The following is a 19,890-nucleotide window of genomic DNA, read 5'->3' on the forward strand; positions in this document are numbered from 1 at the left end:
GTTACGCGCGTCGGGATTGTCGGCAATCGGAGTTACGAAACGCGAGAATGCCTCTCGTGGAGAGAGAGTGAGAGAGAGATAAACGCGGGGAGTACGCGAGTGAGTTAGGAGACACGAACATTCGATTCCCGCGCAATCACGGGGATCCGGTATTTGCGCGTATGACCATTTGTCACCTTACCTCGAACGGCTTTTTTACGCGCGCGTTTCAGCGGGGATTTCCGCAATAATACGAAGAGGAACCGAGGATCGACGCGCGAGCGCGCCACGCGAATAAAGGATTCCGGGCTCTGGGTAAGAGATGGCGATTTAAAAGAGAGGTGGAAAAAGTACGCGACGAGGTGAATTTCCCCGAGGCTACGACCGCTTGAGCGTTACCGGACGAAATTGGCTTCGTAAAGTCGATCGCCACGGAATGTTCATACCGTTGTGCGTCCGTATTGCCGGGGAGTTTCCACTGCCGAATTTATAATCCCGCGTGCCAGGAGCTTTCAAACGTGACGGCCGACAGTAACGGCAATATGTGCGGAAAAAAAGAGTACAGCGGAACCTTTGTGAGAGGCTACCTCGCGCGCGATAAAACGTTCTTTTATCGGCGCGATTTCCGTCCTTACTATTGTACGCTCGCGAATAATTTCGTCGTCGCTGATTATACAGTCGACTGAAATTCCGGGAACGGTATAATCGATATAATTATGACGAATTCGAATTTCAGCGAAACGGTGAACGATCGCAGATACGTTTATCCCGATAGAGTCTAATGATGTAAAGGAATATGGGAATTATAGGCGAAGGAGAATAAAAAATATACCGCGCAGAATTGATCTGCTCAGCTTGGCGTTTTGAGACTGACTTTCATTGACTTTGCAAATTTCAAGTTTTTAAATCAAGTACTTTATACACAGCCCTTTTAGCGCTGTATAACTCTTTTAATGTTATCATCATTTTTAATTTCTTTTTATTTTCTTAATTATTATCGCACGCTAATTGTAATTCTTAGAAGATGAACGATGATTTAGGAATTATTATTTAGTTCCTAGAAGGAATATCATATATATATTTTTCACTTTATAATTTTAGTTTTCTTAAATATTTTTTCATTGAAATATATAATATATTGATTAATTGGACTTTTGGTTAAAAATGAGACGAATAAGAATTTTCTGGTTAAATCTACTAGAATTCTAGTTGAAAGAATCGGAATTCTGACTGTTTGAATCGGATTTTTATCCATTTTCAACCAGATATTGTTCTCAGTGTTCTAACTGTAAATAGTAGCTCGTTGTAGGTACATCTATAAATTGAAATAATTTATTATTTATATCCACTCATTATTTGATTTCGTTAGTTTTCATCTATTTTGTATTCAGCGAAATAATTTTTTAAATGTGTAAAATATTCTTCAAAAACTTTCCTTGAGATATTTGATACTATGATGTTATTTTCGATGTATATACATGTTGCATACATCACATTAGTCACCGCGGGGGATGTTATATTTTTAATCTTGAAGGAAAAATCCGCGCACGCCGAAGAATAAGATCGATGATCGACGGATCGTGAGAGCATTTATCATCACGTAGAAAAATAAGCGATGACAGGCCGAGCCTATAAATGTGCGGTTTTGCATTAAGAATCGCAAGGTATCGATCATACGTCGGTGCTCGCTGACAAAAATACCGAATCGACAGAGCGAGATATTACGCTTCACCTTCACATTTCTTTCTGTCATACTCTTTTCTTTATTACCTTTAGAAAATCGATTCTGGTTGTATTTATTATACCGACAATTATGATACGATTAAATTGCGATCGAAAATTTTTGATAAAATTTTCGCCTGAGAAAATATTGTTTTAATTTTCAACAGAGAAAATATATCCCTGGTCTGCACCTATTATCGAACACTCGATGGATATCATCGAAAACAAACTCTGAATCGAAAGCAAAATATTGTCGTAATGTTTTACCGCGAGCAGCAGCAGCAACAGCTCGTACACGAGAGATACGCGGCGTAATTTACCATCTCTTCCGCTAGTAAATGTCGGTAAACGATGCGCGGTATCTCTGGGGCTCATCCGTTTTGCGTAACCCCCAGTTTCCGAGCCCGACGTTGCCGTAAAGTCGAGAGCTCTCTCTCTCTCTCTCTCTCTCTCTCTCTCTCTCTCTCTCTCTCTTTGTCTTCCTACCTGGTCATTTTGAAGAAACTTCCGGTCAGTTCTAACTTCGGAACAGTTCTATTTGTATTACAAGCACTACACGAAAACTTGAACAGGTTGTACAAAAGCCTTTTATCTTCCTTCCATTTGTTCTAAGTATCGTCTGTGCATGTTCTAGTATATAATTTAATTCATTCCGAGAAAACGATTTATATAATTAAACATTATTAATAAGTGAATGATGTTTAATTAAAAGTATGGAAGATAGAATTATATGAAAATCACTCATCCCTATTTTATACATATATACCGAGAAAAATATTCTGATTAAATTAACAAGTAGGCCTAACAAGAATTTTGATCAAGTCGAAAGAATTTTTGGTTATCATAATTTTCATATGGAATTTCAAATTCTTAACTTATCTCGATACAAAATTCAGATCTCTCTTTACGCAAGAATAGCGATTCCGATGACATTAAAGAAGAAACTTGTATTCAGATCGCGTTTTGCGCGATCAACTATTAGAACATAAATTCAGTTTGCAAATTTCGATCTATCGAAAAACTATCGCAAATCTTTCGTTTATGATTTATCGTAAACGTGAGTTATTATGAGAAATTTTTGCGCGCACAGGACTCCTGATATCGCATCGGCGCGCACGGATAATGCCGTCGTGTTTTTGTTGTCGAAATAAAAGGCGGGAAAAGGCCGGAGGTGTATACGTCCCTCAATGTCGAGCGCCAAGCGAGCTCACGTCACCGTTCGTAAACGCCGCAGCATGGAAGGGACATTAGGAGTGAAAATGTAGGGAGAGAGAAGAAATTTTTCGACGACGCTCTTACGGAAATTAAAGTTTTGACAGGCGGCGCGATAACAGTGAAATAAACTCGCCAGGCTAATTCAATAACAACTAATTGACATATTGCGTTTGCAGAAGATTCGATGCAATGAAATATATAAAACACGATAAGTGCATTATAGTAGGTTCGAAATTATAGTCGCGAGTAAAACACAAAGACAACGCGAGATTAAATAAAAGTATTAAACAGGGACACTGCAAATATCGTGTAATCGATTTTATTCATCGCGAAATATGTGACACCTGTTCCAGCGAAACAGCAGTGACATCCATATCGATTTCGTAGTTCAACTTTTTCCCTTGCGTTTCCTACGCGCATCAACTTATTCGAACTTTGCTCCAGACGAGATATCGGCTTTTGGGGTTGGCGCTAGGATAAACCGGAGGTACTATTCTCGTAACTGGCAATCTTGAGAAAACTTCTATAGTATATGAAACTCATTTCTCCTTTTGGATTACGACTACTTGTTCCTTCTGACATCTCGTCCTCAGTCTTGATGGACTATTCGACCGGATGACCAGTTCGTCAGATCCTATCATCAGGCAATATCATCATCATCGCTTCTTGATGTACGAAAAATCGTTCATGCTCCATAAATAGCCAAATCAATTGAATAAATAGATTTAATCTTCTGTTAGTCTTAAAAAATAAAGACTCATCTTTGAAAGCTCTCTTTTTTTTTAAGCTCTCTTGTTGTTTAACTCTAAAATAATAATTATCGTAAATTTAATTAATTCGGTTAAAACGAGGCATGTTAGTTGCCTCATTATAGAGTATATCTTTCTACTTCATTGTTCTAAAGTAACAGAGTATTTGCTCGAATAGTATTTGATAAATTGTCAATGTAAAAAATTAATGATTTCAATAAATTGTATATTTAAATAATTTTAATCGTAAATTTTACGAGTCATTACACTGTCACTTGCTGTATACTAAATTATGATCGATTATGTGGAAGAATTTTTTGCAGCAATTAAGTGCGAGTATTTTTAGACGTTACCGATGAAAAAAATTGTAAAATCTTGCATTTACGAAGACGCGATTGCGAGCGAGACGGATGCACTGCCACTCGTGAAATCTTCCCATTATCGCTATCGTTTCATTATCAATATCGAATTCGTTTAATCGCAGCGCAGAGTCGATCGATGCAGGCGGCACGTGTCCTCGCTACGCTCTATCATTCGCGTGGTGTTGCAACGGAGGTATATCTTTCCGTAAGCTGCGCGGCGATAATAGTCGTAAAATCAAGTATGCGCGCGCCGGTGAATATTTACGAGTTTTAGCACAGCTGATCGCATACCTGAGCCCATACGTATCGCAACATGTTTCGCCACAGTGAAACAATCCGCGACGCAGGTTGTATGAAAAATTAAACTTATATAATAACATGTGTCAAATAATTCTCCCAACGCTATAGATATTTTCATTACCGTGTATTTTATTCATTTGTGGAAAATTATGTCGATTCCGTAAGTGATCGTTAGTTAATGACTGACATTACTGTCGAAGCGGTGCAAAGATCAATTTCACCTTCGCGCTCATCTCCCGATTTAATGACAAGATCGATGCTTTTAAGCCGAGTGGGGGTGAGGTAAGAGGACAAGGAGAGGCCAAGCCGTCGTGATCGCGGACCCAGGTAAAGAGGAGAAGAGCGCGGCGAGCAGTGTGCATCGTCCAGGAGCTGACAAATTGTGTTCCCGCGTTAAAGGAGCGAGACAGGGACCCTCGTCGGAATTATTGAGCCCGGCTCGCCGGATCGATACCTCTTTCTCGACTCGCGCGCTCGGATGACGAAAGGCATACTCGGCCCTGGCCTTTGTCAGGAAGTCTACCTCGCCAGAAATCTCTCTTCCTTCGGGATGTACCCGACTGTTGTGGCATCCTCGCCGCACGAACGGGCGGACGTTCTTGTCCGCGGCGGCACGTGCAGCTGCCGTTCACCGCACGATTCTCCACCGCCTTTGATAAAACAGAGCTTGACGATGCGAGCCACGCGGTACCGTGGAACGATAACTGCTGCAAGCGTCGATTGATTACGCGCCGATAATAAAACATCACTATTGCCGTCGCGACAGCCGGTGGGGTCGGAGGGCATCGTCGAGATGTTTATCTTCGTATTGCGATTGCGTAATATCGGCGATAATGACGATTTTTTTCTTCGCGCGCGACACGATAACCCACTTTGTACGTACAAATCTGGCAATCTGGGTTATCGTGAATCAAGTGCAAGATGATGACGTATCCGGAGCTGTCATCTTATTTCGCAGAATTCTGTTGACTTCGAAAGTACTATCTCTCTTTGATTATACACTATCTTCTATTTGAGCTTCATCTCGAAATAAGTTTCTTCAATAAAACTATGATTAACCCCTTAGATCTGGTTTCAATGGAACCAGATATTAAAAAAATTATTTTACATTCAATTCAAGGGCACTTTAATGAACAATTTATATTGAAAAATGATTTCTTTTTTTCTTTAAATTTTGACTCTATTTTTTCTACATGTACGTTATTGTGTTTGATTTCAGATGATGTCGATAAAACTAAATAATTTCAACGGATAATATCTTCAAATTTGATGTACATTGTATTGTACTACATTCACGAGGTCTGAAGGGGTTAACGTCAATCTTCCATGGTAATAAAACACGTAGGCGTAATCAAATAATAATCTTCCTTAGTGAATCCCCTTCGGTACTACTTCCTGATAGTTTTGCATAGTAAAGCGATATGTATTAGTTTGTGCAATGGCTTATTGATACATTATGACAACTCGCTTAATTTGTAAAATTGTTTTGGCTTGTGTCGCGTTTTTATCTTTTGACACGAATTAAATTAAATACGTCGATTAACATGGTAATTGCCGAACATGTGATTATCGTAGGTTCGTTTTTGTGATGGTCACTGGAAACCCATCGTCGACCGGTCTTATTGCAGTGCCGTCGGTATGGCAGCAGACTCCGCTGATACTTCCTTGCTAACGAGCGCCATCGAGGAAGATCCAACTGAGAGCCCGAATGCGATCCATACGGGACGATCTGAGATTCTCCATCTCCACTGCCATCACCACCACCCCCGCAGCAAGGATGTTCCAAGGAAATGTCGGAAAGATCAAAACGGTGCGCTATTGTGCGACTTCGACGAGGTGATCGATTACGTCGATTATGCTAGACTGATTCGGAGCTGGTTATCAAGAACATGCAGTAAGTTTTGCGCGTTTTTCTCTTAAGCGGATTTCATACCTCTGTGTCCTTAATGATTATTAATCGATGTTGAAAATCATAACAGTAACGACGATAATAATAGGAAAAAAGAAAAAAAACAGTTTTACTGACATATTTAGAAATTTAGCTAAATATAGATCTGAATATAATTTTATTTGGATCATCAAAATATTATAATTATGTAGAACACTCAAACTGGTTGTAAAATGTTAAATTTTTTAAAAGAATCGTCATCAACGTTTAAGCGTTCTACATAATTATTTTTATGATCTGACAAAATTTTTTTTAGATCAGTATTTTGCTAATTTTTAGATACTTCAGCAAAATTGTTCTTTCCGTGTGAGACTCTGGCAGTATATTCGGTTTTAAAATCTTGTCTTTGAAAGATTATAATCACGATAACTTGAAGAAGAGACGACGGGGGCTTATGTGATTTCCAATGCGGAATCGATTTCCATGCATCGGATTACTTTAAGCTCGTATTTCGCGTCGCGCTTACCGCGTTGAGGAACGGAACGGTCGGATTCGATAACGGAGATTATATATGTTGAGACAATTTTACAAATAATCGCTTTTTTGATAATTATGACACAGCCGATATTAAGATGTTACTTTTAATTATCGTCGATGCGCTCAAGCTGGTCAAAACACGTCCGGAGATTATCGCAACTTTAACGAGCAAGTCTGATAAGCTCTTATTTTTGACGCTGTTATAACAATACTTACAACGATAAGCTTCCGTTTTATCTCTAACTTTATATAGACTTTGCTTACAAACAATGGGAAGCGTGTCAGATTCTCCACTCAAGTTCGTGACGGATGTTCCTCCGAATGCATCTATAATTAATGTTTTACTAATCAATGTCTCTTACATGTCAAGCGTTGTTGCGATCAAGGTTTGTTTTACCACAACCTATTTTCTCTTGACCATTTCATTTATATGTTTGCAGTGTAGCTTTGGATATGAATATATTGTCCATCCGAGGTAAGATGTATTTTTTATGCAAGTCCTTTTCCTCCCCCACTCCATTTCATATTTGCGCTCATATTATCATACACGTTCAACTTTTAGACACCCTTAAACTTCCATACGATCGATACGGTAATATCCATTTTCCAATAATGTTAGCGAACTATATCGTATATTTTTCGCTTTGGCGCTAATAACCGGCTTCACCGAAAGAGATGTAAACTCTGTCGCCGTTCGTGGGAACGTGAATAGCGTAAGGACGATCACATAATTTCCCTGAACGGTGACATTTAATCCTTGCTTAAATTAGCAAGGAGCGGTAAGTCACGCTTACCGGCACATGTGCTTGAATTTGTAATAGCTGTTGTTTGTGTTGCAAAGTTCTGGTTAAGTAGGCTCGCTAAATTGCGATGTATGCACGAGCAGATTATTTTGATTTATACGATATGTGTCCTGCACAACGTCGTAGCGACAAGAATGGGCTTTATACATATCTATCATCTCTAAAATAATATCTACTTATTTATTATCTGTGTTTATTACGCTATAACTGTGATTTATCATATTTCGTAATTTTCTCACGACGGTATCTTTGAACTATCTAAATTATCTCAATCTATTTTTTCTCAGATTTTCTATGTTTCTCTTATCTTTATGTATGATAATCTTTTCAAATCTATTTTTATATTTAAAAAAGTATTGCATATTTTAAATAAAAATATTTAATTTATAAGAGATTTGTATCTGTATTTGAATTATATATTATACTAAATACAATACTTTTTTATATCTGTACATATACATTTATATAACTATATTTTTCTTCGTATGATATTTTGACGTTATAATTTTAACATTTTTGACATGGACTTGCATGTCGAAACACGAGCATGTGGTTTTCCGCATTCCGAGGAAAAAAAATTGGTTTTAGATTCTAGTATGCTGCATTTGAAGATGCGCAATAAGTGTAGCACAATAAAATGATTGGGGCACTAGAAATCAGAAATTGATAAGATAAGATTTAAATCATCAATGAACTCATGAGTATAACAAACGCGTTAAAATAAACGTCAGGCATCTTTATCATTTTACTAGATCACAGATAGTTACGTGTATCGTTTACGTGTACCGTTTACGTGTATCGTTTTATAATTGTTTATGTCAACAGGATAGAAAATAGAATTATAAAAAGGTCGGCATTTTGTTCTTTGATCATATCTCCATCGTTACTCGTATCAGAGGTTATCACTGTCATCTGCAATCATGACCGTGCGTCGTACAGCTAGGCTCACACGCCGATAAAATTTAATCGCGTCAATCTCGCAAATGACTCGATCAGTACATAGATCAATTCAACTTGACTCACTAATTCTACGCATTTACGCCTATTGCAGTTTGCACGTAGTACATAACGAGTGTAAGCGTGACGGCTTTTTGGAGAAAGCGGGTCGCGGTGAATGATCGTTTTAATATATACGACGTCTCATTAAAATGCCTCGAGCAATTTAGCGAGCGAAGAGGAATGACAAAAAAAAAGAAGAAATTCGAGCAGATCGCGTTTGCGGAAGCCGATAGAGCGAGGTAAACGCACTTCGGTTTGTTTACTGCGCAGTTTACGTGAGGACGCGACAGGAAAGGTGAAGAAGAGGACGAGAGTGAACGACCGTGCCGAAAAGTCGACTGCCTCCTTCTTGTCGTGCGATGCGCGTCTTTTACAGTTAATGCTAACAAACTGTCCGAATCTGTTAGATGTTATATGTGGCACACTTTGGCGCTCGAATGAAAATTTTCGTATGTATTTGTGTCGTTAACCTTTCGGAGGTGACGCCAAAATCTGCGACGCAGTTAAAACACCTGAATTTGTGAGACCCATTTAATTTGTATTAATTAAAAATCACCAATTACAAGGGACTAAATTAATATAACTCAATTGAAAAATAATTAATATACTAACGATGAATATATTTTGATAAGAATCTCTTTAACTAAAGAACCCCGCATTAATTATGTAGAAATTGGATCCCGGTAAAATGTGTTAATTAGTTTTCGCATATGATGTAGCTTATAATGATGAACAAAAGTGGCTTAATAATAGTGTTTGAGTTATGGCATCAAAGGTTTAAAACATATGCTTATGTCAGAACGTCTTTGATGCATCATAGCTCAAAAATTGTTCATTATTGAGCTTTGCATCTGACATCTTTTGTTCGCTACATAAATTATGATGTATATAAAAACTAACTCGTTCACTCAATTTTGACTTTAATTAGTGCAGGATTCTTTGCAGATCTAACATAAAGAAAATTGTTTAACATCTTTGACGAAGGAATTTATAGTTTAGTGGCTCCAATAAACATCAGTTCCGGAGGATTGAATCTCTTACGCGGGATACAGATATATAATTTACGACATGCGAAAGTACGACACGTAGTTGACATACGAAGATATTCGTGCCGAAACCAACCACACTTCGTCACGTATTAGCACAGTTTGCGATGTGTTGATTAGCAAAGATTTGCAACGAATCGGCAGAATTCGGTACGAAAAACAGTCCGTGCGTCATTGCGAGTTCACAGGCATAGGCACGATCTATCTCTAAATACAGATAGGATCAAGGTCGTGTTGCGTGGCGATGCGTGTATGCTATATGAGAGGTACTGTTTCACGTGGGACCACCTTGCCGACAAACGCGAACAAATAGACGCCGAGCAGGCGGAAGAGGCAGAGGAAAAGGAGAAACAAGCGATACGGTCGTCGCACGGCCACCCACATGTGGTTGCACGGGACATAAATTGCGAGTCAATTATGCACTTGGTGCATCCGTAACAATGGGATTCGCGAGGACGTCTTTAATTCAACGCCTTTCCATTTTCGGGAAAGATCTTCCTTCGATGAAGAAGACTCACTTTTAATAGAATATTTGAGAATTCTTTTATAAAAGTTTTGTTGGGATATACACGCAAATGAGTTAAGATTAAATTATCGATTTAAGAGTATATAATTTAAAACTCGCATTTTTGCATGCCGCGTTTATTATACTTATCATGAATGATTAGGGATGGTTCCGCGTAATCGTTTCGCGAGCGAGATGATTGCGAAAATATTTTTCCTTCGACGAACGCATGTTCATATACAATTGCAACAGTGTTTACCATTATCTTCGCCGATGTGATTACAACTTTTCACATCTTTATGTTACACTTCAAGGCCTGCCGTCTCGTCGTACCATCACGTAAGCAATGACAAAGGAACGGTAAACGAGAAATCGCAAAGTATGGTGTCGAAGGTATCACTGCGTCGTTTTGCGGAGGCAATTTCGTCTGGGCTAATCGGCGCCACATCGATTACGTCCGCATTCGCTTTCGCTGTTATACAAGGTGTTGAAAAAAACTGGCACAGTTTGAACGATAAAAACCGATAGAATACTCGTTGAAACGAGCAACCGGATTTTAACGCTAAAACTATCGATACGTTAGATTTTATTTAGTAGAAATGTCGATTAACATTAAAATCTCAGAAATTATATAGAAAATAATAAAAATCCAGCTGAATAAAAATCGGTAGCAATAACAATGATGTAGTAAAGTTCTCGAAGAAAAAAGAAAAATATTGCATTTATGTAAAATGGAAAGAAAAAAATATCTTGGATTTTGAATTATCTCAGATTTCGACGAGAAATATTGTTTTGTTGAAATGTGATTGCTTTCAAACACCTTGTATGAGACCGGCACGCAGCCAATATTGGTGCCGAGAGGGTTTCATGCGCAGAAAGCAGTCCCCCTCGGAGATCCCGATGGAACTCATCTCATTAGATTTTACGGCTCTTTATTTTCGCGGCGGCCGAACGCTTTTTACTATCCGGCCGTCTAGCAGCATTAATCATAAGTTCATCTTCTGGGATCTTTCGTCTCGTTTTGTTTCTTTCCGTTTCTTTTCGTCGTTTCCTGGCTATCTTTTCTTTTTACTTTGTCTTCCCTTTTCGTTTATCCTCTCAAGGTCATTTATGAAATGCAAAACTTACGGAATTCACATGATAACATGACAATAATATGAGAAAAGCAAAGTATGTTGACGGAAATATAATCGTTTCGAAAAAAGTATGTATACAAACAATTTCGCAGGAACAGTAAACGATAGTCGAATTAGTTTATTTGCAATATTTGAGTAAACATATATAACTTCTTCCCAATACAGTAATTACAATTTAAGAAATTACATATAAAATATTGAAACTTTTTGATTCGATTAAAACGCGCGGCGTAATATCCACGGTATCGCGGAGATGTAAAGCGAAAACCCATGAGGGAAGTGGTATTATTAGAAATATCGATATCAGATACCTAGGGGGAGGGGGGGGGAGAGAGAGAGAGAGAGAGAGAGAGCGATGATAAACGTGCTCTCGCAGTGACAAGCATCACATGTCTGCGGTTTGCGGTTATCAAACGATACGGGAAGAAGATCATCGATCATCGTTACCCTCGTCGCGCAACAAGTAAAGGCACCGAGGATTACGAAGTTCGCGAATTTCTTTCTGCGAGAGTTCGCTCAGCAGAAGTTTGGAATATCTGGCGTCTCATTTCCGGTTGAACAATCGTTTTTTGGAACTATCACCGTGGTGATTATCGGCAGATTGAGAATAGATTTAACAGAATGATAATTTTTATTACATAATAATAAAATGCATTTTCGCATGAAATAATTGAACGTGTTTGCTCTCCACTGTTACGAAACACGGTCTTGAAGACTACCGATATCATGTTGCAATTTGTAATCATACAAATCTGAAGCATATGCAACTGCATGAGTCACCGATATTTCCGTTTGGTGTTGGGTTAAATTTCTCTAATTCCATCCCGTATATCTCTGGCACGATTATATTGATTCGCGGTATGGTCTGTTCCGTTATATTTCAAAAATAGCAATGAGTCATTTATTTGTTTAATTTTGAACTTTCCGTAATTTTTTATGTTGTGTCTCCTAGTTAAATAGTTTTTATTCAAATTCATCATTTTCATTCAAATAATAGATCATTCAAATAAAATAAGGAAAGAGCTGTTATGGCATTTGGAATTCAAAGATATCTTGTGGCAAATAATTACCGAGTCATTTTTTAACATCACATGTGTGTTCATGGTGTGAAACAGACACGTGTCGATTGTTCACGATTCTTCGCAGTTTCGTTTTACGATTCGACTCTGATGTAACCATCTGTTATTTTAGTATAGCGTAGCTTCAGCTTTCTTATATCTTGCGTCGACGTTGCGAATAAATTCTGGGGTGATCTCAATTCTGTGCATTAGTCCTCTATTTCGAGAGACGTGGAACAGGATCCTAGTATACAATAATATAGATACATTGCATCACAGATATCGTATTTTAGTATTCCCTTATTTTTTTTTTAAATTTTGAACAATCTAATTTCTTTTTTTTCTTCTTCTTCTTTTTATGTTAGGCCTCCGACCTGTGTTACACCTCTCTCATATGCTTATGGTGCACACGCTGATTATTCAATTGCCACAAGCAATCTAACTTAATTCTCTTAATATTTTCATAAATGTATGAAAGACATATCATGTACTTCGAACACATGTCGTATTGCACTTGTTTTTGTTGTCGTATCTTCATTGTCGATAATAATTTAATAACACCTGTTAAATTATATGTGTTATGTTAGTAACAACTAATCGTCGCTAATATAATCGCGAGCCAAAATTACGTGGCAAATACTGCATATGCGTCAGTCCGCGATATCTTGATCGACCATTGCGCCTGTCAGAACGCGTTGGTCAGAATGTGTGTCGTGCATGGCCTTCGGCTGCGACGTTATGTATTTCATCAATACTTCCTTTGAGGAGCGTCGGTTGAGTGAACGGCCGTAAGTGCGCGCAAGTACGAGTTATGTGTTTCGACTGTCAGTCAGTCATAATTTTTAAACACGTCAGTGAGTTCGATCGTTACGCGTTCGCGATCTTGTGATATTAGAACAAAATCACTCAGCTTGGTGAATCTCGCACGATTGGAAATGGTAAAGTGTCTTGTACCGAAATGACTTGTGACGCGTTTGATTCAAATAGCTGGAACGCGTTTCTGCATTTTCTTCTAAATTATACTGACAATGTGTATTTTATCTGCCAACTTTCCTTTTTTGACACAAATGCGAATATATGATAATTGCTCCTAAATTAATAATTAAGAATAATAAATTTTGTCAAATCGGATTGGAATATGCATAAAAAATCATGCTCTTTCTTTAAATGCGTGTTAGCTTTTAAAATTAGCAAAATTTTAGTCCGAGACTTCATTTCTAGATGTTTAACTTGCGAGTACGAAAAATAATTAAATATAATATTAAATAATTAAGAGACAAGATTGAATACTGGTATATTGAAAAATCATATAATCTTTTATTAATTATAAATAATATTTTTTCAATCTCTTAATTCGAGGATTAATAGGTACCAAAGTTTTCACTATGAAGATATTAATTGCAAACTGAGTAGCAAATCGATGGATAAACCGAAGCGCGGTAAAACTCACGGACGTAGCTGTGGAGTCGAAAGATAGAAATCTCAATCACAAATAATAGCAGATAAAATGGAAGGAAGTAGATGATTTTGCGTGAATAATTTGAGGCTTTGTTTGGACAACCTTCAGCTCTCGTGGAGATTAATGCAAAATGCTGTAAATAAATTTCGCGTTTCGCATGTAGTTACTGATGCCAGCTGTTATCGTCACGTTATTGACACTAGCATGATGAAGTACACGTGCGCTGCGTTTCCTCAGTTTTTTTGCGCAATGCATCCATTACGTTTCACACATGGTGGTATAGACGTGTCAGGAATACGTTTATTGTATAGTAGATTCCACTTCAAAGAAATAAACGGTTGAATGAAAAAATTTGTGTATTGTAGATTAGATAAAGAATCGCACAGATTGCAATATCGTCAGAAGACACTTCTGTATACCGGATATTGTTACATGTCATAATATTTCTATGAAAATGTTTCATAGGATGATATTCATAATCTGTTATCGTATTCTTATTTTCAAATAATTTTAAATAATGTCTTAAGATACTAAACAGTTCTCTGATTGGCTTATGACATCTTAAGACTACTTATGATAGTCTCAAGTATAAAAATCGATTATGAATATCGGCCTTAAGTCTTTCACAAATAGTTTGCTTTACCAACAAAACCTACTCTAATAAGGTATCCTAATAAACCTTGAACTTGTTATCTGTTTAAACTCTCATAGTCCGTTTACTTATAACTTTTTATCTGAAATACTTTAAAAAATGAGATAATCAACTTTTTTTTCTAAAATACTTTGCTACATTTCCACAATCAAGTTCGATTTAAATAGATGTTTGTATCGTATATCGATTCTTATATTCCTTTAATATTTTTAATATTAAATTAGTACTAAAGGTTAGCTTAATAAGGTTCTTAATTTAGAACACGTCACATTACTGATCACTATTCAAGTAAATAAATTTGATTTAGTTAGCTTCTGGACTTATTATGAATACTTTATAAGAGGACAATTTGTTTACTTTTTTTCATTAAAATATTACATTGAATTTTGCTTGTAACAATGTCTTGAAATTCCCGACGTAAAGTCCAACACAGGTTTTCATGTTATCTTTTTGCACCGAGTAAGATTAGCAAGTCCAGATCACACCGGCATAATCGACACGCAATCTCGTTCGAGTACTTGGTCATGCAAAGATTTTAACGATTCGCTTTTATCGGAGGTAGGACACGCACGACGTGATAACGCACATTTATTTTTTCGTAATAATCATGTATCAACGTCGCGCTGAAAAATGCATTTGTCGGCTCCGTTTATTATCCTCATGCTCTTTCACGCCGCCAATGTTCTCGGCGACGACCAGGTCGCGCAACAAATGACGTTGTTGTCCACGCATGGCATCGCGCATCGATTAATTAATTTCCACCACGTGTTTACCTTAATTGCGCGAGACTAGACGCGATGCCGCACGCGCTTGTGGTTACCGCTGATTAATGGCGCTCCGTTAGCACGACATTTTTGCATGCTATTCTTTTGCATTCTCCACGATGCATGTGTCCCTTAACTCTCGACTGGACTCGGATGTTTTGCATTCTACCTATTAACTCGTGGAAAACAATTTGCGGAAAATTCAGCTTATTTTAACAGGAAAACAATAATCTGCATAATTATATTGCAATAACATGTTTTCAAAATCAATTATAAATAACACAAATAGTAGAAGAGTTAAACTAGCTTCCGGTGTTCCATTAATTTAGAAAAAAATGCAAAAATTATAGATAATATATCTTTAAATAACTCCAATAACGTATAAAGAAGATTCTCGTTAATATCATTTTCTAGTTTGCTTAGCTGTGTGTAAGCTTGATTCTCACGTAGCCATACATTATTTCGCAATCCTGCCAAGCCGTAAAATTCGATCGGGATAGGGGTGAACAACCCTCGTTCGGAAGCGACCGCATGGCTTGAAAAGCATGCCGGACCTTGCCCAACCTATCTCTCCTAGAAACGCGAGACAAGGGAGAATATGCGTGAAGAGGGAAATGCCGAGTATGATTGTCGTTACGTGTCATTTGAAACACGGGTGTTTCATTCCAATAATGTGCATCGAGAACACATCCCGTTGAAGCCTCGTCTGGATGTTACATGCTCATAACTACGTTTAATTTAATTACGTAGTGTGTTTATAAAACCTCCACTTAGCACAGTATTCACGTTTTACAGTAAAGACATTTTTGTTGCGTTCGCTTATGTCACATGGCTAACAGTATCCATCTTTTTCTACTTTATCTTGTATGATATTACATAGCTATTTTTTTGGTATTTTCGGATTTGGAAAGGCGATGAAAAATTAGAATAGAATAAATAAATGATTATTAAAATATCAGATTAATATGAGTATAAGTTGTAGAATTATTTGGCATTTAATAAGTACAAATTTTGTTGAATTAAGTATACGAGTTATATAATCGAAATTTTCTCTTCGAAAGGCTGAATTGACGTTCGCTCAATTAGTAACTAAATACTAGGACTTCAATGGATATTCTGGGATTTCATTCAAATAATCTAATTGTCCTAGGTTTGCGGCATATTCGCGCAGCGCTAATTCCGGGATAAACCGATGTAACTCTCATCCAATACTAATAAACGACGTATTTCGTGTGAGCGCGGCTTAACAAATAATTCGACTAAAGTCGACGTTCGTTGTGTTGTCCAGGCAACGTATCCGAGCGGTCGATGCCTCTTCTGTTATCATCCGGTCTCTCTCTTTCTCTCTCTCGTATCTCCCCTTTCTCTGTCCCTCATTTATCCCTTTTCACCGCCTTTCTCCTTGCTGTCTCCAGCTCTTTCCCCATTGTCCCTGTTCACCTAGCCGACATTTGCAGGCGTGGCACCGTTAAGTGAATTGAAAATCATACTCCTTCGAATCGATAAAAGTAGGAGTTGTCAAAATCATTTTTGTCTACTGCAATTAGCTTCATGTCAGAGGAAAGGATGACCATTTTGAATTGTTGCCTTATTAATTCAGATATAAATATTTTATAAGCGAATTATACAAATTATTCAATAAATGTCATAACGATCATTAGGTCAGAGAATTTATAATATCTATTGATTATTTTCATGTTCTATAAAGGAATGATTATATTGAGTTGTTGCTTTATTAATTCAGGTATGAATATTTTATAAACATATTATATGAATTATTCGACAAATGTGATCATTAGGTCACTGAATTAATTTAATAATTATATGTTTATGTTATGAAAGAACGACTATCTTGAATTGTGGTTTTATTAATTTAGGTATAGATGTTTATTAAGCGAATTATACGAATTATTTGATAAATGTGACGATTATTAGAGCACGAAATTTCTATTTATTGGAAGTGAATTAAAGTGAAATGACACACGTGTCATATATTGCAATTATTGCAATTGTCAAGTATTTTATGATTTATGTGTAAGTGAATAACAAGTTCAACTCATACGGACAGTTCCTGCCTTCCGCATTCATTAGCATTAGTTAATGTGAAAGCTGCCGGCAAACACGCGCATAACTAATTGCTGTTATCGTTCATCTTTTTCCGTCAAGGTCGCTTAAGTCTATGAATAATTACACGCGCGAAAATTATTCGAGTCTCTCCAATAATAGATAGTCGTAATTTCTTCCGCGAATCGCGAATCAAACGAAATTGATAAAAAAATCACAATTTAAAACAAATCAATAAAAAGTCATACGTGATCAATAGAAGCATGAATTAAATTAATGTAATATAATATTGTTTACCATCAATGAGCCTACAGCAAAATTAATCGCGATATCGTTGCGCAACGAGTAGAAATGTAATAATACGCGTGGATAATTCAACGATTGATGATAGACAAAACGACGGAGTATTGTCAGTACCTAACGGCAGCAGATAGACAAGTAGTGCATTAGCGATCGCGTGGAGCACGTTGCATTGTTATCACTCTGTCTCTCTCTATCTCTTTCCGACCCATCCCGTTTCTTTCCCGCGCTCGATCAGAAGCTATCGACCGGCAAGAGCGAGGGTCCCCGTGCCTCCCAGCGCCTCGCATTGTCAAGCAACTTGTGCGTCTCGTTGCATCAGGGTCGACTTTATCCAAGGAATGACGCAGTTGCGTTACGAGGAAAAGAAAAATATGTTCTCTCTTCTCATCAAACGAGATTTCGACAACGAGATCCGACTTGGACGCACTTTCTAGTCTAGATTATCGCCGATTATATACCGATCCCCACTCTTGTCGCGCGTCTCATCCCGGATCTCGTCCAGCTGCTGCTACTATACGTTCACTCCACGTGGCGCAGGCGTGGGTTTGTTGTCTCTCCGTCACGCTCGCGCTCGAAACTCGGATCGCAGCGTTTTCGCAGACACTCCGTTTCTCTCGCGCGCGTAAACGGACTTTCCGCGCCCAGAGCAGCTTCTTCGCCCTCCTCGCACCGTGCGACCCCGCGCCACCTCCGTCATTGTTAGCGAGCGAAGCGGTGCGGTGCCGACGGCCGCGCGTGCTGCATTTATTGAACCGATTTCGTTCTCCGTCGCGTCCTCCCATCGCTTATCCTCGCCTCTCGCGTTTCCCGCGCTCGCTATTTGTCATCCCTCCCTTCGTATGCTCGTCTCGTGTTGCCTCTAGCCGACCCTCTTCTCGTGAGCTTTCTCTCATCCATTCGTCCTCTTACTCGTCGACATCTCCGTTTGTTCGTTCCCGTATATTTGGAGTGTTTCGACGAGTCATCGTCGCCACGTACGACACACGCACGACGCGACCCACAGCGTCCATATAAATATAGCCCACCGTTTTCTCGATACGGCGGGCGCACGTGACACGCAAAGAGCCAGCGTCTTTAGGGTCGACCGACGTTATCTGAATTTATTTTCTGAAATAGATTACTCACGACCAGTTTCATTTCAGTGTAGCTATATGAAGCACTTTGAATAAACACGTCTGCGATAATTTTTTACAACTTTATTTATCCACTTAATTAGGATTTTATGCTTCGTTTTCATAAAGTGTGTATTAACTTGTTTAGCTTTTAATCGGATTCAACAGAAAATATTAATAAGCCTACATTGTAAAAAAGTATGAAAAATTATGTAAAAATGAATGTATAAAAATTACACAATTTATAGTGCAAATATGAAATTGTGCTTTTAACATAATTTTAACATAATATTAATACATATCATGAATGTTATATCTGCATGTTTATATATATATGTAAATGTCAATAACATAGTTTAAAAAAATTCTACGTAATTCATTGTCGAATTAAAATGTAAATATTTCTATATAAACTCAATTTCAATTGTAAATTTGTTCTAGCAAATTATTTAAAGAATAAATTTTATTTGTAAATTATAACTTTGCATATGAATATACATCTTTAATAAAGTGAGTCTCAACATTACTCACTGTAATTACTGTAATTTTACGTGTAATTTTTTTACATTGTGGGTTGGGAATTTCAATGAGATGGCTTCCGGCGACTTGGCCGCTGGAATTGAAAAGAATATATAAAGATCAACTGTTTCAATCATCTGATATAACTGCTTGAATGAATCTCCAATTCAATATTAAGTTCTTGATTTATCAAAATATTAGAATAGTCGAAAAGTTCATAGATACACGAAAAGTTTGAATAATAATAGATTGTAAAATTAATTGTATTGTATTACACAATACATATTTTAATCAACCGCCCAAATATAAATTAATCGTCACGCAAACGATCTTTTATAAATGATAAAGCCTAACAAAATTTTGAACAAGCCTCGCACGTGTATATATAGACCGAAGTTTTGTATTCGAAAGTTGATTCAAAGTTCTCTCTCACGCGGCGGTAATTACGCGTGTCGCGTAAACGCGTCTCTTATAGTCATTGCGGTGGTAGGTATATGGTAATGGTCGTACACGATGACCAGGATCGATCGTTCGTCCCGGGAACTAGCATCTACCGTGACGTCATCCTACGTCACCGGTCTCGAGGGGAATGTGGAGGCGAGAGTATCGGTGCAAGCACGTCATTCTCCACCTTTTTCCCCGCGCGTTAACACACCGCGCGGACGCAGCAGGTGGCGAAATCAAAGCGATTCGAGAACGTTTGATACGACAAAACTAT

General features: G+C 37.7%; 1 protein-coding gene across 1 annotated transcript in view; it reads left to right on the forward strand.

Moving 5' to 3' along the window:
- The first annotated feature begins 5,585 nt into the window (after positions 1-5,585).
- The window catches only part of LOC108781851 (growth factor receptor-bound protein 14), a 240,160-nt gene continuing 225,855 nt past the window's right edge, over positions 5,586-19,890 (forward strand). Inside the window, exons 1-2 of the mRNA XM_018549956.1 lie at positions 5,586-5,656; positions 5,903-6,221. Coding sequence (XP_018405458.1) covers positions 5,654-5,656; positions 5,903-6,221 — 322 coding nt within the window. The 5' untranslated portion in view covers positions 5,586-5,653. The remainder of the gene's footprint in view (positions 5,657-5,902; positions 6,222-19,890) is intronic.

Source organism: Cyphomyrmex costatus, unplaced genomic scaffold (assembly GCF_001594065.2).
Source record: "Cyphomyrmex costatus isolate MS0001 unplaced genomic scaffold, Ccosl1.0 scaffold91, whole genome shotgun sequence".
Taxonomy (NCBI): domain Eukaryota; kingdom Metazoa; phylum Arthropoda; class Insecta; order Hymenoptera; family Formicidae; genus Cyphomyrmex; species Cyphomyrmex costatus.